The sequence below is a fragment of the Amphiprion ocellaris genome, chromosome 2 (genome assembly GCF_022539595.1).
Source record: "Amphiprion ocellaris isolate individual 3 ecotype Okinawa chromosome 2, ASM2253959v1, whole genome shotgun sequence".
Lineage (NCBI taxonomy): Eukaryota > Metazoa > Chordata > Actinopteri > Pomacentridae > Amphiprion > Amphiprion ocellaris.
In genome coordinates this window covers 20,498,756-20,523,729 of record NC_072767.1, presented here as the reverse complement: position 1 = coordinate 20,523,729, position 24,974 = coordinate 20,498,756, and the positions used below count along the sequence as shown (strand labels likewise).

Sequence of the window (24,974 nt, the reverse complement as noted above, 5' to 3'; positions counted from 1 at the left end):
GCAAAAACAGATAAAGGTATTAAAACGTTTTCTAGTCTGAAACGAAAACATCAAGTTGTTTCTTCAAACATTTCCTCTTTCTATGTTCTTGGTTTGATTGTGGACAGATTTACTAAGAACTCATTAAAGAAAACTGCTTTCCAGATAAAGTCTACTAGTTGTTGAAGGCATTTATCAAACTAATGTTACCTTCTGATCTCCACAAACTTTACTGTTCAGTGAAGAGAATCAAAGTTTGTTGAGGATTTCTAAAAAACCCACAGGTGAAGGTCTGAGAAGAACTCAGATGGATGGTCTAAATGTGAAATCAAGACTCATGGTCACAAGTTTTAAGGCTTCTGTTAACTAGAAAGTTCAAACTAACAGAGAAGTACTGAGAAACTTTTAAAATTTCAGTCCTCAGACTGTCTAAAGGTTCAAACTAACAGAGAACTACTCAAGAATTTTTAGGATTTCAGTCCTCGGACTGTCTGAAGGTTCAAACTAACAGAGAAGTACTGAGAAACTTTTAAGATTTCAGTCCTCAGACTGTCTGAAGGTTCAAACGAACAGAGAACTACTCAGGAACTTAGAAGATATCAGTCCTTGGACTGTCTGAAAGTTAAATCTAACAGAGAACTACTGTGGGACTTAGAAAATTTCAGCCCTCAGACTGTGTGAAAGCTCAGGTCCTGAGGACTCGGGAGGTGTGGAGGCTTTGGAAAGTCTTGGAACTGAGGGTTCAACCCTCCAGCACAAAGGCTGAAGTCCAACCTCCTGAGAAAAACGGTCGAGACGAGACTCGAGTTAAAAAAAAAAACTCGAAAATGACAAAAAATAGATGATAAATGCGCAAAAAAAAGAAGAATTAGTATCTGAGCGAGTAGCTCAGGGGGATAAGAAGAGGACTACCAAGCGGAAGGTCGCAGGTTCAAGACCCACCACTGGCAATTTTCTTTCTTTGTCTTTGTCAGGATTTTGAGAAAAATTTAAGAAGGGTCTGGTCTTGAACCAGCGACCTGCAGCTCCACAGGCAAATCCTTAACTCACTGAGCTACAGATCAGATGAAAAGAAATAATTTCGTCGTCCCTTTGACATCGTAGTTCCTGAAGTGACCACATGGGCGGAGCCAAGGCGGAGCCTGGGTGGAGTCAGGGCGGAGAGTAGGCGGGGAGGTGGGTGGCGGCCTCCCCCCTCTACTCCCCCACCTCCCCCCACCACCCACCACACCTTCCCCCGCCTGACGATTTCTTCGAGTCTCGATGAGTTCCTTGAGTCTCGGCAGGTTTTCCCAAGTTTCTTGAGTTTCCACCAGGTCGGAGGCAGAACAAATTGTCATGAAGAGGTGTTGAAGTCGGCCAGGATGGACTGACTTTTTACAGCGACTAGAAGGACGATGACTAGAAGAGCAGGTCTTTAACCACCATCCATAAAATCCATGGAGTCGCTCCAGAGAAATGAAGGAAGGTCAACTTTTATCAACCTCAATCCAGATGTTCAACTTTATATCTTTACGTTCACATTTTCAGCACCACAAACCTTTAGTATCACACTTTATTATCATTTATTAGGACTTTCATGGAATCCACCTGCAGATTTTGTTTTTGTTGACAAACTTTATTCTTGTCGTCGTGGGACTGCAGTATTTAAAACTGTTTCTTCTATTTGACCTCGTTTATTAGTTTTAGTGGAGAAAGTTTTGTCAATTAGTCTCTTAAAAACTAAATAATAAATTGGATTAGTCAAGAGGTTTAAATTTCTTACTTTGTCATATTTTCAATATGACAAAAAAAATATAAAAATAAAGTCTTGAGACAATTTGACCTGTAATTGGAGTTATATAAATAAAATTGAATTAAAATTGTATGTATCTTGTAATGTTGGAGTAATTCAGCCATATATGTTGGAAAACACATTTTCTTTGTCCATTAATCTGTTGATTGTTTTCTCCAGTAATTCATTTATTGTTTTGGTTTATAAAATGTCAAACCCAAATATATTCAGTTTACTGTCATAAAAACCAAAAAGATTTACATTCATGATGCAGGAATCAGGCAGTTTTTCACTTTTTATCTTAGTTTAGTCAGAAAGATAGTTGATAAAGTGTGAATTGTTGCAGCTTGTGAGCCGTAGAAGGTTTTAATCTTTGGGGCCGAGTGTCAGAAAACATTTAGAAACCAACAGCAACAAAACACTCAACAAAGATTTGATCATTAAAGGGAAATCCAACTTTTGCATGACAATGTCTAATTAAAGGACATTTATTTCCAACGTAAATGTGTGATATTCATCCTCTGGAGCTTTCTCTTCACATCGTCTTCCACCTGGACTGGTTTGGTCGGGAGCCTGTGCAACAAACATTTGAAAAACTGCACTTTAACATCAATGAATGACACTGAAGTTTAATCTCTACATAAATGAGACTGAGTCTGGATGTGCTGCTCTGTCATTAACTCCTAAGTTTAGGGAAAGTTCAAACAAAAGAGGACAGTTCAGATCAGACTTGAGAATGAGCTTATTTTGAACAAACATCTCAGACTTTCTGAGCTTCAGCACCTATAGCAAGATATTTTAACAACAAGCAACTCAAGAGATCCAGAAGTTGGAGAGAGTTAGCTTTAGCTGAGCCAAAGAACATGTGGGACGCTAACCTAGCAAACATTTCAGACTTTTCTCTGTGAATTCTGAGAAATAATTTACTATTTAATGACAGAGCTGCACATCTTAACTCAGTCTCATTAAAACAGACTCTAATTCAGTGTCATCCATCCATATTAAAGTGCAGTTACCTGAAATGTTTGTTGCATGAGCTCCAACAAAACCTGTCCAGGTAGAAGGCCACTTTGACAAACAGGAAGTGGAAGATTCCAAGCAGATTTATAGAAGGGGGAACTGGACTGTACTAAGTGTGGTCGAGTATAGAGGGGTGTTTTGTGGGTTTTTAAGGCTGATAATGATTATTAGTGAGACATTTGGAGTCGATATTCATTTGCAGTAAATGAAAGCATTTAAAATCTTGGAGTTAAACTTAGAAGAACACAAACTCTAACAGAAAACTTTGTTGATACGTTTTTGTTTTGTTTACAGATGTTACGTTAAAGGAGTTTTATTCGTGACGTATAACCAATCAAATCACTCCAGAAGACAGAGCGACCACAGGTAGATAAAGGTTCAGAGCCAAAGTAGCACCATTTTTAAATGTATTTATTACCATAAATCAGTAAAAAATAAAATACTGATAATCAGTAAATCAGTCAGCCTACAATTACTACAATTCTACAATGGATGTCTCTTTCCTTTGACTTGTTATTTGTACAATATACGATGTATATTATGGCGTTTTTTCATACCAAAGGCTATACTATGATGTTTTCTAAGAGACATACGATGCTACTCTGTTTGTTCTGGTCCTGGGCTGCTGCACTCCTCCTCTGTTGTTTTCTGGATTGTACTCAGCTGCATGCCTTCATCCACCCGGCCTCCGTTGACTCGTCCCACCTGCCGTCTCTGGAGCTGAAGCTGGATTGGAACAGACCAAAGTACAGTCCAATCACGATGCCAGCTGCCTCTCAAAAGGCTGCTTCATCTGGCAGGTGGCGGCACTTCTTCTGAGGGGAAGCTGAGCTGGTCTGGCAGAACTTTGGAGATGTGTTCCAGTGGTTGGTGGATGTGTGGGAAGATGAACTTCTTTGATCAAGAGAAGAAAAGGCTTTGCTCTTTACTGTGATGCCTCTGTCATATCATCTCGGATGAACTTGATCTACACTACCAGTCAAAAGTTTGGACACACCTTCTCATTCAGTACATATATACATACGGAATTATGTTGTAAACAAAAAAGAGTTAATATTCAGTATTAATCTACAATGTATAAATAATATAAATAACTAAAGACCATTGAATGAGGTGTGTCCAAACTTTTGTCTGGTAGTGTGCATGCAGTGTTGATAATGTATCATCAGGTGAACCCTGAACACTGTAACTACAGTTGATTATTTTGCCATTTCATGCAAACTTGTAACATATTTGAATGACAGATTTAGAGCAGAAAGGTCAGCATATGTATTTGCTAGATGGTGTTTTTTAAGGAATCCATCCTTGAACCTCTAACAGAACCACGACCAGCCATTATGAAGCAGTTCATAGCTATTAATGTCAGGTCAGACAGTACTATATATAGACGCGTAATTGCAGGAGTTTCCAAGCTTCATCACCATCCCAACAGACATTTTTATGGAAAGTTGGTAGAAGTTTGGAACTTGAGGGGAACAGACACCTCATGTCCATCATCATTTCTCCCTATTGAGGGCATTGCTGGAAGATGTGTGGTAAACACATCCACTGTACAGGAAAGCAACATAAGAGAAAAGGTGACTGTAGTCATGCTGCTCTGCATGGTGTTTGAGATTTAAGATTTTGACAGTGTTGAAAAGTGCCTGTGATGTGCTTTTATTTACTTTTATAAAAGCTGTATGAACCCTGATTCAAATAAAGTATAAGCTGTATAGTTTTGTTTGTGTCCTTTTTCTCTTAAAAAAACTAATGCAAATGTGAAAAGTCAACCCCCACCCCTAACCCCCCTACCTTACACCTCCACACCCACCACTCTGATTTGCATTTGTATAGCTCACAGCATTTTCACTGACACAGGAAAGCTCCCCCCCTGGGAGATCAGCAGTCCACGTTAATTCCTGGCATCTCTCAGTAGTTTTTTTGCTGCCTGTAAATTGCAGTTTACTGCCATTAATTTGAAATTCCATGGAAATTTTCAGTGCTGTTTACAGACGAATATCCCTACTTTCATGCAGTATACTACTGTTACTTGAAGCTGGAAAGCCGCTGATACATGCAGTGGATTGCAATACTTGAAGCATTTTGAAAGATGGTTCCTCCAATCTTCCATGCTGTCCTGGAAGATGAGTTAACCCAAAGCCTATTGTTGACAGTTTTTGTTAAAATTTACATAATAATACACAGTAATTCTATTAAGTGTTGTTTTTGTCAAGTTAAAATGAAAAATAAAAATAAAATTGGTGTTATAAATTAACCAAGCAACTTTAAATATTAAGCTTGACACCCTAAAGTGTTATTTACAGTGTGAAGGTAGCTACTTAATTTAAAAGTTAAGGATTAAAAATCTACAGAACTAATATAAAATACAGCTTCAGTTATAATAAATATCAAGGCTAAGGCCCAACAGTAACTATGGAGATTAACCCGACTAATTTCCAACTAAAGCTACGACCCTTTATTTTATTTTGTATTATTTTTGTAGGATTTATCGGTAATTAGTATAATATGTTTTGAACTGTTTGTCGAGTGTTTAAGTGTCATAGTGTTGTTCTGTCACTGTGTGGAAATTTCAACAATTGATCCAGAGGGGAGACAATACGACTTTGAATGCTGACTGGATGATTTCTTAACTTCACTGCCGAAACTCTTAAGGCTCTAAAGCCCAAAAAAAGTGCAGTAGGTTTGAAAGACATGTTGTTTTTTTAAAAGATCACTAAGAGGTCACACATTTATCAGAGCTAGAAACTGTAAAATTGATGGAATCAATCCATTTTCAACATTTATGTGTGATGTGCAGGTCCGTCAGAAAAAAATAACCAAATCTTGGGGTAAAATCGTGGTATTTCGTCAAAATCACTTTATTCTACATCTAAGTTAAGCATTCACAGAGAACACACCCTTTGCTATAACTAGATTCTGTAAAAAAAACAAACAAAACAAAAAAACATTTTGCATGTGCAATTAGGAAGCCACATTCAGATGTCAACAACAGTTATGTGGGAAAAATTCACGGATTTTTAAATAAATTAGGTTGAACTGCAGGTTGTGTTTATACAGACCAGACAAGTGTGGAAACTAGTGAAAATGTATATTGTTATATATTTATATTCTGATAATGAATCTTCATTTTTTTTTCTGGTATTGGCAACACCTGAGAGCTTTTGGAAAAGAGTTAATTCCCCATTGTTTTCAACTTTTGTAAAACAAATAAATTCATTTTTTTTCTTTTCTTTTTGATTTATGGCACTATCAGTGTGCTGTATGACACAGCAGCCATTTTTGAGTTCTTTCTACTTCAAGCCATTGTTGTTATGTTACCATACAGGTGCAGAACTTCACATCGCAGTGAAAAATGAACCCACAGTTAATGAAAATGTGACAGGAGCAAATAAAACACATTGAGAAACTGCTTGGTGTTCAGTAGGTTAAATTAGAAAACTGAAGATAATCTTTAAAAAGTAGAACTGAATAAGAAAGGCAATGAAAAAGAAGGTGGGCAGTTGTGAAATCTGACAAAAACACAAACTTCCTCATTTATACGCATGTTTGTGTGTAGGTTCTTGTTCAACTATTGACATGAGGACTACTGTGAGTTTTAGACCGAGTGAGGACATTTTGGAAAAATGAAGACAGCTTTGCTGATCCTCAGTTTCTTACATTCCTTCAAAAAGGCTGTTTGAGACTTTAAGACTTTGTAAAGGTTAGAAGGATGTTTCAGTTAGATTAATAGTTATGGTTGGGTACTAATTGTTATGGTTATATTAAGGGAAAAGAGAATGCATTACATCAGTGAATGTCCTCACAAAGATATCCATACAAATGTGTGTGCGTGTGTGCATCTGTGTGTATAAAGGTCTTAACTGAAGTGAGAGAGGGCCACAGACGCTGTCTGTACAAACAAATGTAAATCTTTCTTGAGATGAGGCTCAGCTCACACGTCTGGCCCTGGTCTGTTTACGTCATCATGCTTTCACTCTATGAATCTCCTTTCTCCTAGTGGTTTTACAGCCTTGAACAATGTGGAAAAAAATTAAAGCTGCACTGAGGCTCTTCTGCCACCTCTCAGAGAGAAATGCCATAACAAGCCCACAAAGAACAGAGGGCAGAAAACATGCTAATCTCAACTCTCTGCACATCAACAGGAGTTTCAATGTGCAGTAATACAACCTCTCAGAAATTCCTGAATAAAAGCTGATATTTCAATAATTGGACATGTAGAGTATAATGTGTATTTCTCTCACTTTAAATGCATCTGGACAACAAACTTACTTCAAGCTTTAATTGTTTTGATTCACTAGTAAGTCCAATGTTGGTTCATTTCAACAAAACTGATTTAAAAGCCTACCAAGAAAGACATGGATAATGCCCTTTGAGCCACTGTAGTCTCAACACAGGGTACTACAATCACAAAACACTGAGTGACAAACCATTACTGATAAGGAAAACTGTAAAAACTGTACTTCTGTTAAACACTACATCAAATTTATGAAGAAAATGCAAATTAAAACTGTAATAGATTTTTGAAAAACTGACTATGTTTCATCAAAATATAATAAATTACACTTGTGGCAAATAAAGACCCTTGTTCTTATTCCTTCACTTACAGTAATAATGCGTACTGGTATTTCCTGTTACTGTTTCAAATGGAAAACCTTCCATCCTCATATTTCAGTGGTTGGTTTCCTTTTATTGTGAAGCAGCGACAGAAAAAGACAAGGCATTCCCGATTCGCTCCTAGCAACTCATTTTTAAAGCAAACAGTCCTCTGACCACTGCTGAACACTCATAAAATACTGAGGTGTAAAACAATAGTCTGTACTGATATTTATTATACTGCTTTGTCCACAGGGTGCGCCTGTGTTAAGGATGATCTTATTACACATAAAGGCATACAAAAGTGGCTACTCTGAAATATTCGACGAGGTGAACAGTGATCCCATCCCACAGATTTCCACCGTCAACAACCAGTACCGCCCACTAGGAGGAGAAACTCTGAAGTACTTAGCTGCACTTTATTGGATTGTGTCATTTAAGCTGAAGCAAGCAATAAAAAGGATGTTTCTCCCAGCTTCACTGAGAGAAGTATTAAAGATTTCATGTCTTCTATGACAAAGTGGATTTTCTCTACTTACATAGTAGTAGGTGTTCCAGTCAGTGGCGGCAGTGTGTGCATGTGTCACAGGGCTCGGAGTGGCTGCCGCCGGGTGTGGAGCCCCAAGGAAGCTGGGCATTAAAGGCAGGGTGCTGTAGGCCGGCAGCACGGCGGCAGCAGGCAGGACGGCCGGTGGAGGAGCCCCACCGTTACTGACTGCATGCAGAGACACTCCCAGAGGCTTACACACATCTACCTCCTGCAAGAAAGCATACAGGAAATGTCCAGCTTCAGATTGCAAAAAAAACCCCAAAACATTTTTAGTTGTTTAGCTGTTAGGTGGCATGTTGCTGTGCAAGTGTTGATGCATCTCATGATTTGACAGAAAATGTGCTGTTTTCTTTCACTGCTTCATGTTAACCTTTCTGCTCTCTAGTGCAGGAGTGTCAAACTCATTTCAGTTCAGGGGCCACATTCGGCCCAATTTGATCTTAAGTGGGCTGGACCAGTAAGATCACAGCATAATGACCTATAAATAAAGACAACTCCAAATTTTTCATTTGTTTTGGTGCAAAAAAGTACATTCTGAAAGTGTCCACTTTGAAGGAATTATCTTTTTACAAAACGTCATGAACAACCTGAAATTTCAAAAGAAAAACAAGTTCAATTTGAAAAATATTATGCCTCAGTTTATCATTTACACATTACAATGTACAGATCACAGTGTGTCTAGACAGGCACAAAACATTTAGTCGCAAGTCAAAAGACACAAGCGAGACAAAAAGGAAACATAACAACAAAAACGAGAAACAAAATGACAAAAGAACAATGAACAATCTAGTATTTCACTTTATGATCAAAACAACTTGCCATGGTCTAGAAATTATTTGAAATTTACAGTTTTACAAATTTACAATTTGCTGTTAATGTCTTCTGTGTAATTTTTACACTTTACAAAGTCATCCAATGGGCCAGATTGGGCCCTTTGGTGTGCCGCTTTTGGCCTGTGGGCCGCATGTTTGACACCCCTGTTCTAGTGGCTGTTAAGAGACAAGCTAGTGTCAACTATAGATCACTCATTCATTGAGTCTGCTGCTGTAAAGGCTTGTTCTCATTTCTGAATACCACATGTCATCTCTGCGTATTTTCAGTTCAGTACATTGCCAAAACTTCATGTCATATCATTTCTCCAAGATATCAGTTTCTCCACCAGCAGTGAGATCACAAGGCCAGAATGTAACGCAACAAGAGACATGGTGGCATCTTCATGCAAACACTACACACACACACAGTTATGTTTCCATTACTTCAGAGGGCATTACACTAACATACATTCATTCATCCCGGACACCTGCCCCAACCATTACTTGCCTAAGCGAGACTTTACGATAGCCTTAAAGGAAGTGTTCATGCAAAATTTGATGTTTTACATCATGGGGACTTGCTTTTAGTCCCCACTATGTGACACTGAGAATAGATTTATGTCCCCACAACCTAGTAACAACCGAATAACACAACCGAATAACACAAGTATACACACATAGCTTCAAGCAGCAGCAGATAAGCCTGGTCCTGGCTGCTCTGGGAATGTGGAGATGGTTGGTATCAGCTGCAGGGTGCAGAGTGATGTGTTCCCTCTAACGGGGTATCAGTGTCTTACAGAGAGGTCACCCTCTCCAAGTAGACATGCAGACAAACTGCATGGAAATGCCAGCGTTCAGCTCGGACTCTGCAACTTATACTCAGTCTGAAGGACAGAGTGTTTCATTTCAGTCAAGTTAGATTTTACCAAGTTTTTTTTAATTTATTTTTTTAATATCCAAAGCCTGGCGGGTGGAGCTGGAATGATAAGAGTCAGATATATTGCAGCTATACTGGTATCTGTGGCAGCCACTAAGTTTAAAAAAAAGAAATGCCAAACTACACTGGGTTTGAAGATATTCAGAAATAGTTTTAAAAATGCATGAGAGAACCAGCAACATGAATTTTAAACTTTATAAAGTCCTGCTCTGCATGCGTCTCGATTAAATAAAACTAAAAAAAAAAAAAATCTAATCAGACTTTGTGCACATTACAGAAGTGGCAGCAGAATTTGCTTTAATAACGCTCTGTGTGAGGTCGTGGACTTTCTAAATGGGCTCCTCTTACTCTCAAATTAATAATTTGTGCTCAGTTATCACTAATTCAAGGAAACAAATGACTAACTTGTGTCAAATCCTTTATCCCTGCACAAGCTGGGCTCTCTAGCTTCTCTGATGCATGCTGATAACTGAAGTGAACGGATACAGGGACTGAGTGTGTCGTGTGTGCTGAGGACCAGTGTGAGTTCAGACCTTGACAATTCAGTTTTGAAATGAAAAGGTGCATATGAGCATTTTAGGATTGTTTTAGAAGACGTCTCTGTCTATGTGTTCATATCCACTGGGCGTGAACATGAAGCAGGGGGTTGGGTGACCAGAGATTTCTTTGCTTGTACAAAGAAATCCCCTTGGCAAGGTAGAACTGTTACTGGCGATGCAAAACATAGACTGAGAGTCGCGGTTAAATTGACAGATGAGTGTGTGGATGCTTGGTGTAAATTTTGCAGAAGCGATGCATTTTTAAAGAAAATATATTAATACGGACGTAGCCTCAGACTTGGCATGTGTTTCTACCTTGCTGGCGTAGGCCTGGTTGGCTGTTGCAGGTTGGGAGTAGTACTGAGTGACAGCCTGCATGTAGGAACTGTAATCCCCATAGGAGGACACTGCTGGAGTCTGCAACACAAGAAGGTAAGTTCACAGTTGTTGTGCTTCACATTTACAGTATTTTTTCAATTAAAGATCCATGAATCTATCTGTATTTGTTATAAAAAAGAAAAAAAATGCCAATAATTAGAGATTCTGCTAAAGAATAGATTTTAATACAAGCATTGATTGATTGATTTTTCCTTATTTGGATGGACTTTGGTTGATCTGCATCACTGTGTTTTCCCTTCACTTTGTATTAGAGGCAGGATATTCTGAGTTGTCCTCTCCACAAATTCACTATAAAGTGAAGTGGACAGTGTTTGACATGCTCCTTTTTAAAAAGATATCTGAGAAATTTTGGTGAAGCAATAAAAACAAAAGAAAAAAAATGTGTAGCCCACTGACACAAATGAGTGTGTGCAATACCTGTGTGTGCTCCTTGCTGTAATCTGTGGCTGCGTTGTCCTGTGGAGCAGCATTGTAGGTGTGAGCTTGTGCGGCCTGGTAGTGCTGGTACCACTGCTGCATGGCCTCCTGCGTTGCACACACACATCAGCAAACATCAGGTGAAGGGTGGGTGGAGCAGACAAATGCTGTTTTCTCAGTAATTTTCTAGTCGTTGCTGGTTTTTTTTTTGCTCCCTTCTCTGTCTTCCTGTGTCTTCTTCGTTCATCAACTGTTGTTCCTGCCGTCGGCTCTCTCCTGTTCCTCTCCTTTGTCTTGTCTTTCCACACAAATTAAACCGACCGTTTTATTGGTTATCTAATCATGACTCATTTGTTTGGATGAGTAGATTGTAATTAACATTTAAAATTGGGTTTGCTTCTTCCTGCAAATATCAGATATGTCACTTGCTGCTGGAGGAGGCATAACTATGACAAGTGCAGAGACGGAGGAAAAAAGTGAAGGAAAGAAAGAAAGAAAGGAAGGATGATAAGTGCAGAAAAACATCCAGAAGGGGGGCTTCATGACTTGTTCTGAGTGGAGTGTTGGGAGAGAGGAGGGAAGCAGGGACAGATGGAGATACACAGAGCTCACTGCCAAATCCACTCTCACTCTATCTGTCCAAATATCCAAACCCATTCTCATCCCTTCTACCTCCTTGCCTCTCCTAGTTACAGCTCATTCTGTCACTGCTGCACTCATCCATCCACCCATTTTATATCCATCCATCTATTCAGCTGCCATCCCTCTCTTACACATTTTAGGCCTAGTAACACTTGTGAACACAAGTGTGAATACACAGACTCACATCCATGTATCTATCATGGCATTTCTTACATTTGTATCATTTGCATAGTGTTTCTGCATGTGTTGCAGTACCTGGGTGTAGGCTTGGTTGTACTGGCTGTAGTCAGTGGAGGTATCAGTGCTGTATGGGGCCGTGGTTGTAGCTGTCGCACTGTGGGAGAAGGAGCCGGAGCCCTGGGAGACCACGGGGGCAACCGAGTTGCCGTACACCCCAGAGGCAGGCTGTCCTCCCTGGGGTTTACTCCCCACAGACCCTGAGCAACAATGGGAGGAACCATGGAGGAGAAACAGTGTGTTGAAATTACAGCAGCGTGGGTTCAAATACAAAGATGAGAAGCAAGAGTTCAAAAATGCGCTTCATGAATCTTTCAATGGACATCTATCATAAAAGTATCAGATATTCATGACTAGTAGTTGGAGATGTTATGAAAAGTTCGTTCCTGCACACAAGGTAGTCAGCCTGGATTAGCGACATCTGAAGTGAATGCCAGTGGTGACTCAAAGATGTGGAAGAAAAACAGTCACAGAAACGTAATTAACCCTACTGGTGGATTTGAAAGGTGTGTCACTTTGGAAAAAAAAACAGCAAAATTACAACAATTATCAGAGCCACAAACTGTAAAAACACAGAAAATTGTTGAATCTTCAACTTTCCTTCAACTACTCGTCGGTGACGTGCAGTTTTGTCCAGAAAATGATACCCATCTAAGCTTAAAATTGTGATATTTGATACAAATTAAAAATGAATATAGAAGAATATAGTATGAAGAGCCACCACTTTCCACTTTTTTTTTCCCTGATTTATCACAATAGAACTGTGTCAAGGACAGAACATTTTTAGTTCTCTACTTCCAGCTACGGTTGTGCTGTTTTCATAGAGGTGTAGGATTTCATATGGCTGTGAAAAGTGAGCCCATGCCAAGTAAAAATGAGGCTTTAACTACTTGAAAAATATCACTTATTTCTCTGAAGTTTATTCATGTATATTCAGTATGTACTCAGATAAACCTTGCTCAGTCAATCCTGTTAGAGCTTTGAAGCTATGATGAGGCTACAGCAATACAGGAAGTGGCATGTTGAGCTACAAATGTGTGAGTCACACTGGGCATGTGCATCAACAGCAGATAAAATTGATATTGCTGCGAAAGTGCTTTGAGAATTTGCTTCATATCACCAATGGAATTAATTGTAACTGCTGCAAATCCATGCTGACTACAGCTGCCATCAATTTATGAAGAAGCAAACTAACAGTGCTGCAGACTCTTTTTTTTTTTAACCACCATCTTTTTACCACTTTATCAATGTATAATTATATAACACTATGCAATACACGTACTTTATCCACTGGACAAGAACTACAGAGGTTGTCTTAACGCTCAAATATAATTTATATATGTTAGGATCAGATAGGAATGCCTTGACTTGCTGTGTGTTTGTGTGCTTACCTTGCAGAACTACTCCTGGCATGACACTGGCCAGGTTTAGGTAAGGATTAGAGGGTAGCCTCACTTCTTTAGGAGGATCCCCCAACAAAGAACTCTGACCGCTGCTTACCTGACAGGAGACAGAAGGATTTAAATTGTATTATTCACGCTGCTGTCATCAGGAACTGCACATCAAAGAAAACTAACTTCAATCTTTCTGTTTTTTGAGGGAGCAAATTGACCTAAACTGTTCCACCACTTTGCTTCCTTCCTATCCTCACACTACATGTGCATTACCGCTGTATAAGGCTTTAAAGTTGCTTTTTATGAGCTACCGAAGAGCTGAAGAGGCTGTGGAAACCTGCAAAGATTGTTCTCTCCATTAATTACACTTTCCCTCCATTACAGAGGCTGTGGAGAAGACAGCGCTGGGACGGGAATCAGTTCCCCTAAGAACTTCAGCGCTGTGATTATCTCTGTACACTGACTTATAATGGATGATGATGCTAGCATGGCAGTGCTGGATTTAATCCAGGCCCAGTCCAGGAGATGTAGGTGAACACAAAAGCCGACAGGTATTCAGTATGTGGAGAAAATAAATGCAGGTAAACAGACAGGTGGGCTCTGGCTGCAGGAGAGAAGGCTGGGGAGGCAGAGAGGTAGCCACGACTCATACTACACTAGAAAATATGGGTGAGACAGGAAAGCATTCCCAAAGGAAGAATCCTCATGGGACTATGAATGTTTATTCATATGCTCCCTGGATAGTGAGAGTTTTCAGTGGGGTTACGATCAGATGAGGCTAAATCAGGAGTAAATACCCCTGTCCACAGGAGACAGATGGATAGAAGAGTGGAAAGAAGGAGAAGCTTAGGACCACAACAAACAATTATACTCATTACAAGTGGATCAGTTTATTTTTCTATCAAGCAATCAATGGCTTGGTCTTTAAATTGCCAGAACATAGTGAAAATGCCCATCACAGTCTCCCAATCTCCCAAAAGCCACATTTTATTCACAGATAAAAGTTTTCGGTGTTTTTTTAAACAGACAATAGAATAAAAGTGGTTGTTCAGTTTTCTACAGATCAACCAGACTGTGCTGTTGGCAACTTATCTATTCCTGCTACATTTGGCAACTTTTGGAAATGCTTCAGTGACTGTTCTGGTTTGCACTAATTTTTCAGTAAATCTACTCTCCTTTGATTGTCTTAGCAAAGAAACAGATGACTTTGCGCCGTTTTATTTTTTTATTTTACAAGACTTTTTATTCCAGGATTGTATGGCTCGCATACAAAGTTAGAAATTACATATGAGCATGAACAAGAATAATAAAACAAAGTAGTGTTTGGTTTTAAAAATGTGTTTTCAATCCACTAAACTGTGAATCTTTTATGAATGTAAACTTTTTATACAATAATCAATAATGTATGCACAATGGTACACTCCTCAGTCAGACATTGAGGGGGGGGGTTGTATAGGAGAACAGAACATTTTTACCGTTAGATACTGAAGTTACCGCTGCTGGGAGACATGAATTAATAGGCTCATAATCTCAGTTTAAGTAAGCTCTCATTGCTTCTGCTGCTGTGTGATGCAGGAGGAATCTATTAAAGTAAGATGAAAAGAATCTGACTCTGACTCACAACAAAAAGGAAATCTGTGGGTCTATTAATGTTCCGACAAAATCCTTGACTGCATTCAGTGATATATGAAAAATGTTTCTGTAAGATTCAGGCATGAATCCAACACGTTTCAGATCTGAATGAGTCATATTTATACTCATATTCTGACAAATAGAACAACATGTCAGTGGTGTGGTGCTACCTGGACTTAGGTGACCTTGGCAAGGCCACCTGGGTGACAGTGGGAGATTTTCAAAGATCATAAAACACCCAATGATCTGAGGAAACTTCACTGACGATGTGTCCAAGTGCATCAACATGATGTACTGTATCTTCATAGAACTGTAATAGAAAGTCTACGGCATGAGGGAGAGGTAAAAGAAGCAATAGACATTAAAGTTGATTTGTTGATCTGTGTGTGCACCTGTGTTGACTAAAGACACACAAACTGCAGTTTTCTTTTTGGACCAATCGCTGCACAGAAAGAAAAAGACATTGGGAACTACTCTGCTCACTGTAAAAATTAACTTTACTGTTTGCAGTACATCCATGGGCTGAATGCATCTTGTAATGTACCAGAACGTGTTCTTCTTCTCCATCTGATGCTCCACGTTAAATTTCTATTTTTAGTTACATTAGCTTGAAGGACCAGAAAGTGGCTCAGCTCTAAATATTCAGGGCAAAGAATCAGTGGTGGCCTCCAGGACCCACATGACGGACCTTAAACTTTGGTAACGCGCCCACAGCTGTTGTGTTTATTGTTGCTTCATGGGCACAACCAAGTGTAAGAATTTGTGTTTTTTAGGGGTAGTCTTTAGGCAATGTAAAGATGTGATGTCGTTGCCATCATTTTCATTGGGTACTTTGTGTTGTACAGGGCTGTTTTTACATTTACACTGTTTGTTCTGTATGCCAGTGTGATGCACAAGTCATTGGCCTTTACTCTGAGTTGCAACATCATCTACCTACCTGACTCCAGATTTTCTGGATTCTTCCACTTTACATTGCTTGAAGTACAAGTCAATTAGATAACCAGCAAACTCAGCAAGACAGTGCCATATTTGCTGGTTTCAGACAAAAAGCTGGTGATAAAGAATAATATGAGATGCAGAGAGGAGGGACAGTGGGGTTATATCGCCTGGAGGTGTGTATATTTGCTGTTAGCACACGGGTTTAGTTCACTGTGCTCACCATGCTAGCCAGGGGGCAGCCATCTGAGCTGTTGTGCTGGCCTGTTGACGTATAAACTCCTCCAGGGAGTTTAGGTGGAGGGGGGCCAAGGCCCGAGTTACTTATACCCAAGGCATAGCTCTGTCCCTGCGGCTGGGAGCTCACCATCGTCCCCGGAGGTGCCGGCTGCCTCTCACAGGTGGTGGAGGCGGACAAGGAAGAGGAGGAAGAAGAGCAGGAAGCAGATGGGGTCGTGGACACGGAATGAACGCTGGTTTGATCTACTCCTCCAGCTCGACCCTGGAGGTACGGCATCACACCCGCTGCCGATACCACCACTGTGGCATTGTGGGTAGACGCTGGCACTGACTCCTGGCCCAGCTCTAAGAGAGGAGAGGGCAAAAATAAGAAAGGCAAAGAAAATTAATAGAAAGAAGAGAAGCGTAAAGAGAGTGGGAGGAAAAGAAAAAGTAAAGTTGGAAAGATAAGAAGGAAATAAAGTACACCATATAGAAACAGAGTAAGTGAAAGAAAATGAAAGCAAGGTGAGGACAGATGCCAGATAAACATGTGAAATGGTTTTTACTGATGACCATCAGAGTCTCTGTCTCCACAAGACAGAGACGAATCACTCAGACGGCTGGAAACTGAGAGCTCAGCCTGACCGTCTCTGTAGAGCCAGTAATATTTGAGAATGGGCTTCCTGCTCATACATCATCACTTATCGTGTTTGTTTACAGCCCGGCACTTAGCTCCACACTCCCAATATTTCACTCACTCCAGGGTTTAGTAACGCAAATATGTACACACATACATAAACACAAGCACAAAAAACATACACAAACGCATAAATTAAAGATGCACACACACACACACACACACACACACACACACAAACACACACACATGAAAGGTGAACACACACACACACACACACGCACGCAATCACACTTATTATAAATCCAATATTGCTGTGACAAATGGTCTCCGCAGCACAATAAAAGAATCAGCTCTAACAAGCCTTAAGCTAACATTCCCAGCAGAGAGACACACTGATACAAGTCCCACATTGCAGACACACACGCACACACAAAATTGCAAACCCATACACACAATCAAAGAGGGACACACCCACAAATGCAACGGCACACGCATGCATAACCGCTCGTGTTTGTGCTCGCACGGTCTGTGATATATCATTTCCATTTAAAACAAGGCAGCTTTTCTCAGCTGCACATTTGAATTGTAAAACGGCTGCAGCTTCCTGTAACTGTTTTTCAGCAGTCTTTAGAGGACCAACCCTCCCATCCCACATCAACATATCGTGATTGAGGCTTCTTTGCATATGCTTATACAAGTATATAACCCTCTTCTTTTAGTTTTGTTTACACCCTTTTTTTCTTTACATAGTTATTGTTTAAACAAATATCTTATCTCTGGATTTACCTGGGAAAATATAAATGCTCTTTGGGATAGTGGGACATATGGGCGGCTTTAAACAGGCGGTCTCAGGCTTGGTTTATAAGCTTTTCTCTTCAAAACCAAATGTCGTTTAGTATGAAGCAGACCTGCAGGATCACAATTAATCATTGTTTCAGGGACAAAACGCGTTTATTGATCTCAGAACAAACAGAGCACTTCTTCACTTTGTTGTGCTAAATTTCTGGTAATGTACAAATCTTTGCATCAAAATGAGACCTAAAATAAGGTTCTTCTTCACCTAAATTCAGTGCGTTTCCCAGTAGAACATAAATAAAATTGTACTCAAAACACCTCGATTGCTGTGTATCAACACAACTGACAGTACAGTTTGTTGCTGTTGCTTAAACGCCTCACATGCTGACTACTGTAGATGCTAACTCTGTGGCTGTGCACAGAGAAGCCTATAGTCTCCACTCAGTTGCTGCTGCATGTGCAATTCAGACAGATGTGAGACCGAAATTACTTTAAAAGAGTAAAGCAAGTTGATATAATGTCAGATTTACAAAGTTGAAGCCGAGTGATTTTTCCAATATGAGCTGTTCCATGAGAGGAATTTTATGTATGTTTTAATTGTGGGAAGTCAAAATCAGGATTATTAATAATATTATTGTGAAGCCCTAGTAACATGTAAAGACTAGGGTTGCACCAAAGTTCTCAACAGGATATTGAGGAACACTAAGCACGGCTGAAATTTGGGATTTTGGTAAAAGTGAGAAAGATCTACTATTAGTACTTTGACAACAAAAATATAGTTCATAGCTTTGCTTCTGAGTACAGTGTAGAGCTTTTACCACACCCATTTTAGGGTGGAGTCTATACAAGACTGTTTAAGATCATCCTCTAAAATATGCTTAGAAGATCAAATGATGTATTGCTGTAAAGCAGTTTGGAAAAATAAATTTAGCCCACAAAGCAAAAATAGAGTATTACTGTAGTAGCAGCAATGATTTTTTTTGGATGCCAACAAAATTGCAGATAACAAGAAGTAAAAAAAAAACAAAAAAAAAAACAACAATGTGATAAACTAAATAGCCCCTCCAGTAAAAGTCTAGTTTTTGACCTTGTTAATACTATATGGTGTTTCTTATGAGCTGGAAGACATATCATGGGAGAAATAAACAGTCAGTTCTTTTGAGTATTCCTACCTTGAGTACTGATGACAGTCTAAAAAACACAGATCCTGAACTTCGGGGTTTCCTATGTAACAAACCTAATAATCCAATCCTATCCGCTTGCAGGTTATAGCTTTCTGTATCATTCTTCTTTTTAAGGATTGGTTTCTGGGGCACCCTGTTAGCTCAACAGGCTGAGCGGGTGACCCATAAACAGAGGCTATTGTTCCCGACGCAGTGGTCATGGCTTTGAATCCAGCCTGTGGCCCTTTGGGGCAGGTCCTTCCCCCATTCTTTTCCCCCACTTTCCTGTCTCTCTCACTGCTGTCCTATTAATAGAGCCAAGAATCGTTTTCTGACTCAAACATGTATGGCTGAATTACTCTATTATTACAACTTGCCACTATATGCCATCAAGTAGTCAGTCTTTGATAGTAAAGTTGTAGTTGAGCTGGTGTGCTTGAGTGAGTGGAGAGGAGTGGATAGACAGAAAGATGGGGATCTCATACATCTGCACATTCTAGAGTAAACAATGGTGTAGAGTTACATCAAAGCCATTTAAGGAAAGAAAAGATTACTTTCATGGGAAAAAAAAACTCTAAATATGTAACTTTGATACATAGATATGAGTTGTTAGGGGTTAAATTAGTGACCAGAGAGGGACTTTGAGTGTTTACAAAAGCATTTGAAGAGAGAGGCTGAAGGCATCAACATGATTTCACTTGTTTACAGCAACTAGATGCATCCGTTTGTTCACCTGTAGGGGAATCTCCCAGCAGACCTTTCCCCAGCGGAACGAGGCCTGGAGGCCGCAGAGACAAGGCTTTCTGCATCAGCAGCCTGGATGGATCACCGAGCAGACTGGAGACCTGGTGAGGAGAGAGGGTAAGAAAGAGCATTGCAGACAGAAAGACAGGAAAAGACGAGGACAATAAAAGTTAGATTTTATGAAAAGGAGGAGAATCAAGGAGGGAGAGATGAAGAAAACAGAAACCACGAGGGAAGGCTAGTTGCACTAATACACCTATCTGTATATATTATTTGGAAAAAGAGGAAAACATATGAATAAACACAGAAAAGAGCAAATATAAAGTATATAAGGGTCTTATTTCTTTTAAGGGGTGGGGTGATTGAGGGTCACAAAAGAAGTAAATCATATACACTTTATCTTGTTTGCAGTCTGGAGTATCAACATTAAATATTCCAAACATCAGTTACTGTGACTTTTAACTTTCACTTCTCAGTGCAATTAAAGAAAACACTGGAGACATTTGAAAAGAAAATATGCAAATGAAAACATTGAGGGAAATTTCAACACCTCAAGGTCTTACTTTAAAAAGAAAAGAAGCAATTAGGTTGCGGGATTTTGGGCTGGTTTAGTTTCATTACGCAGTAAGTGCTGAAGATGAAAATGTAAAAGTGCATGTGCACATGCCCACCACGATGTTTAACCCTCACCGCTAACCTATGCAAATCATCACACACACACACACACACACACACACACACACACACACACACACACACACACACACACACACACACAAACAGGAGACTTACGCTGCTGATGCGTTTGTCTTTGATGTGCAGAAGCTGTTGCTGTGCGAGCTGCATGTGCAGGAGGTTCTGGAGGACGAGTCCATTACCAAGCATAGCACTCTGCAGGGTAAAATAGACATTACATTAACAAACACATCAACACACACACACACACGAAACAAAATCTCACACAGATGTTGATGTGACTGCGACCTGGTGTGCTTTTCCCAGCGTGAGCAGAGCTGTGGTGAGAGGAGGTCTGAGGAACGGCAGGCTGGTGTGACGTCCGTACTTTCCTAAAAACGCAGCCAAACAACAAATAAAAACATCAATCAGTGCCCCCATTTGTAATTTTCTTTTTTGAAAAATTTGTCTCCACTAATGCACTAATCAATCATCGTCTCAACAGGCATGCATGGGCGTACTTACAAGTCAGACAACCAATCCATCAGTCATTTACAGCACATTTTAGTCACACAGCCGTCTGTTTTATAACTAGCGCACGGAAAGCAATATTGGCTTATTATTTTAGCACAAAGGAAATCGCCTTAACAACAAAACTGCTCCTCTTTCTGTCATTGTTATCAACTGTTTTCTCACAAAGAGCAAAATAGCCCTAGTCTTGGAATCCCACAGGCAATGTTCATAATTCAGAAAGTGCTTGTGAGAAACTATTTTTAAAATGTAAAAAACTGAGATACTGTGCACTGAAACAGATATGGAAATAAAATCATTGTAATGTAAAGAGTTAAGAAGGTTTTACATGTTCAAAATATGGCATATATGTTGTATATGTCAAAGTGTACAGAATATTTATGCAATAGCTATTTTTACATTGTATATTTTTATCTAATTGTCACTAGTTTGTAGAAATCTGTTTTCACTTTGGCATGAAAGAATCTTTTTTGTGAATTCTTGTCAAAAAAGCTCCCCCCAACAAAGAATGCTTACTGAGATAAATGAAAATCAACATGCTGGGAACAGGACAGTATTATGATATATACATATATATAATTTCTCTCCAATGACAACGTATGCCCTATTTCTCTCATTAGATTAGCCAGATGAGGTCTCTACATGTATGAAGACAACATTTATAAATATGGCAGCCACACTGCTCAGAAGAAGTAAAGTCTAATTGAAGCATTATCTGTAGAGACTGTTTCAACTACAGCTGTGATCGTTGATTTTTTAAATTTACATTGTTGGTCTTTTTTCTCTCAGATTTCCAGTCACAATGATGAATTTGTTGTACAGTACAGTTTTCTGAGTGAAAAACCCTAACAGACTAACTCCTGCCTTCAACTTTTATTCGAAGTACACTACCATTCAAAAGATTAGGGTCACTGAAATGTCCTTACTTTTAAAATAAAACAGTTTTTTTTCGATGAAGATAACATTAAATGAATCAGAAATACAGTCTAGACATTGTTAATGTGGTAAATGACTATTCTAGCTGGAAACAGCTGATTTTTAATGGAATATCTACATAGGGGTACAGAGGAACATTTCCAGCAACCATCACTCCTGTGTTCTAATGCTACATTGTGTTAGCTAATGGTGTTGAAAGGCTAATTGATGATTAGAAAACCCTTGTGCAATTATGTTAGCACATGAATAAAATTGTGAGTTTTCATGGCAAACATGAAATTGTCTAGGTGGCCCAAAAATTTTGACAGGTAGTGTAAGTTTACATCGACAAACCAGCTGCTGACAAATCTGGTGGATCTATTACAGTCACATAAGTACGTGCACTGAGAATCGTCATCTTTTTGTGGTTTGTTACAACTATTTCAACACCTCCTTTGGCTTTATTTGTTGTACTGAAGGATTTAAACGAGCTGATTTTAAAAATGAGTAGCTGAGTTAGCAACAAATTTATGTTGACCAGCAGCTGCTGATTCCAACTAATGCAGCTTGTTTTGTATTAGAATCACAGAAACCCAGAATTCCAGAGGGCTTGCCTACATTCAAACACTTTTCCTGTTCAGGATTCATATCAACACAAATAATCTCTCACCTTTAAGCGAGTGCCACCTGAGGTCTGCACACACACACAGTACATGCGCCCTCTCTGTGACTTTTGTGTGCATACGTGTTACCACAAGGCGTCCTCATAATAAATGTAGGCGTCAATGCTAATGGTAGCTTCCTCCAGAATAGGTAGAGAAAGTTTAACATTTCATCAAGATCCTAATTTTAGACTTTAATTGTGCGTGCTCTTCTTTAAGAGAGCTCCCCCACCTCTCCCATCCTCTCTCCTTCCTGTTCTCATTTGTTCCGCTAGTGTCACACGATTTCATTTTAATACCTGATTAGCCATTCATCAAATGATGATGCCGTCGACGAGGTGATTACAGTACTGTATTTAGGAGGGCTGAGCAGAGGGACAGACACGTACTGTGGGTCTTTGATTACTAGCCGAGCCCCTTAGGAGCGGGAAAATTACTCAAATGGATGAGTTCAGGATACTGATAGGCCTTAAAATGTACGGGATTGTTCAAAATGTGCAGTGTATATGCAAATTAGAATAATAAAATTTGCTTGAAAGGTCAGATTCAGAATCCATAAGTCCTCACCTGGAGCTTTCAATCACGTCTAATGTCATAGTGATGATGATGATGATGATGTTATAGTTTCCTACACTTAAAATCATCACTTTCAGCATTCTGTAATTGTCTAAATGTCTACAGTCACAATTTTTTGTTCATACAGTTACTACAAAACATTGTTATTTTCATTTTATTGCTTATTATTGGTCATTTTCCATCATTTTGTGAGCGTGGGTGAGGTCTAACCTCTGCTGTAGCCCTGTTATTGCTATTTTTTTCTTACAATCACACTGCTGTCATTTCATTTGACATGTGGCAATCTGTTCTCCCGCCCCTGCATTTACCTTCAATTGGATACATCACATCTCCAGTTGAGATCTGTATCAACACCCCTCACTACCACACTCCCATCCATTTCAGCTCTTGATACAGTATGTCATGAAAATACCATTATGCAAGCACAAGACTGGTTTGCTTTGATCCGCACCTAAAACAGTAACAGCCCGAGTTGTTGCACATGATATATTACTATAAAACAAAATATAATGTATCTATGTAATATAAATTGATGGGTTTAGTTTTAAAGACTTGAAATCTAGTCAAATGATTTTCAGTGCTCCATGCAGCAGCACTCATGACTATACAGTCTTACCTCCTCTTTTCCCAGTGTGGTACGGTCTCATGAGGATCTGCAGGGCGGCAGGGTTGGTCATACTGGTCAACAGCTGAGCCAGGTTTGGTTCTGGTAACAGGCCTTTCCTGTTACTCAGAATCTAGAGAAAGAAACACAAACAAGTTAGTGGAAGGAAAGTGGGTCTGTGCCTCTGTGTGTGCAGTACAATATGTGTTTTGATCTTGTCATTAGGAGCCCCTGATGGCTGCAGTAATCATTACACTAGTTTACATCATCAGGACGAGTCTGCAATGTCACCAGAGGGGAATCTATCCGGGAGACAAAAGGAAAGAAAGCATAAAGAAAAAGCAGGGGACAGAACTACAGGAGGAGGGGGGAGGACTGGGAGAAAGATGAGAGGAATGAGGCAAAGAGAAGAGGTGAGAAGAAAAAAGTTCTGCAGAGACTTGAGAAGGCCATTGTTCAGACATTCACTCTAATTCATAAGTTTCTTGCCAATTTTACAACTTGGCATCCAGCTTGGAAAAAAATACAAAATACGCCAAGTTCCCATCTGCTGCAATTGTACAACCTGGATGAGGTGTAAATAAAAGAAACCACACTGCGAGTACACATACAAGTAATACACAAGTAAATATACAAGACATTCTTATGAGCATCCTACATATGATATTGTTAGTAAGTTTAGAGAAAAACAAACATAAGTTTAGACTTGGTTTAAAAGCATAATTCTCTAAAAACTTAAGAAAACAAAACACTGTCCTCAGAAAATACTATTTAAAAAACATAAGTTCCTCTGCCTCATAAGGATTGTGTGGGTGTGGTTTGATCAGATCTGACATCAGACAACCCAAGAACAACTTCAATTCCATTTTAATGACATATTTGCAAACCTAACTGATGTGAACAGCATAAGAAAGTAAAACAGTTGTTATATGGTATAGATTAAAGTTAAAAGACAAGGCAATCATTCCATAGCATGTTCTGATCTTGTGTTTCAAATCTGGCTGGATTTACATTTTGCCTTTAAAAATGAAAGCTGTGTTTCCTTTGCTCCATCTTTTACCTTGAACGCGTAATCATTTGCATCTTCTTTTCTACCTCTACTGTACTGCTACATCCTGACTTTCCCTCTACTGTTCCATCTCCTTTTCTACTCACTGCCTTACCGAAAAAAGAAAAAGCTTCCTTTTCAACAATCTGACACTGCATCAAACAGTGTTGCTGCTGTTTTCCCTCCCCCATGTTTCTTGTTGGTTTCTTGTTTTTTTCTCTGTATGTGTCTGGGTGTGGTTCCTGGCCATCCTCCACACACCTGAGGTTCATCGTTCATTCACTCCAGCAGTGGATCTACCCCGACTCCACCCTCCGGTCTCCGCCAGATGATTCAGTTCACCTGTGTGCTACCTGCACTTCTGACCCTCTTTTTATCAAGTAGTTTTCTTCATGTAATTTGACTCCTGGCTCATGCTGTGTTTTCCCGGTGCCTCGGGTCTGTTGTCTCCTCGCTCTGTCTTGCCCAGCTTCACAGGGTTCACGCTCTCCTTCCTCAACTCACCGCTCTGCCTCCGCTTCAGCTCTCCATCTCCATC

The 24,974-nt window shown here is 39.6% G+C and overlaps 1 protein-coding gene across 4 annotated transcripts in view; it reads right to left on the bottom strand.

Moving 5' to 3' along the window:
* raver2 (ribonucleoprotein, PTB-binding 2) overlaps positions 1 to 24,974 on the bottom strand; it is a 121,859-nt gene that overhangs the window by 17,825 nt on the left and 79,060 nt on the right. The window contains exons 6-16 of one of the 4 annotated variants that reach the window (XM_055005295.1): positions 23,401 to 23,521; positions 20,410 to 20,492; positions 20,218 to 20,316; positions 19,415 to 19,526; positions 16,085 to 16,446; positions 13,291 to 13,399; positions 11,918 to 12,099; positions 11,021 to 11,128; positions 10,520 to 10,621; positions 7,906 to 8,124; positions 1,784 to 3,667 (exon numbers count right to left, since the gene is read on the bottom strand). In XM_055005295.1, coding sequence (XP_054861270.1) covers positions 3,563 to 3,667; positions 7,906 to 8,124; positions 10,520 to 10,621; positions 11,021 to 11,128; positions 11,918 to 12,099; positions 13,291 to 13,399; positions 16,085 to 16,446; positions 19,415 to 19,526; positions 20,218 to 20,316; positions 20,410 to 20,492; positions 23,401 to 23,521 — 1,602 coding nt within the window. In that variant the 3' untranslated portion in view covers positions 1,784 to 3,562. Of the gene's footprint in view, positions 1 to 1,783; positions 3,668 to 4,662; positions 7,751 to 7,905; positions 8,125 to 10,519; positions 10,622 to 11,020; positions 11,129 to 11,917; positions 12,100 to 13,290; positions 13,400 to 16,084; positions 16,447 to 19,414; positions 19,527 to 20,217; positions 20,317 to 20,409; positions 20,493 to 23,400; positions 23,522 to 24,974 lie in introns of those variants that run through there. The other 3 variants (XM_035957615.2, XM_023291086.3, XM_035957616.2) reach the window with 3 other exon arrangements.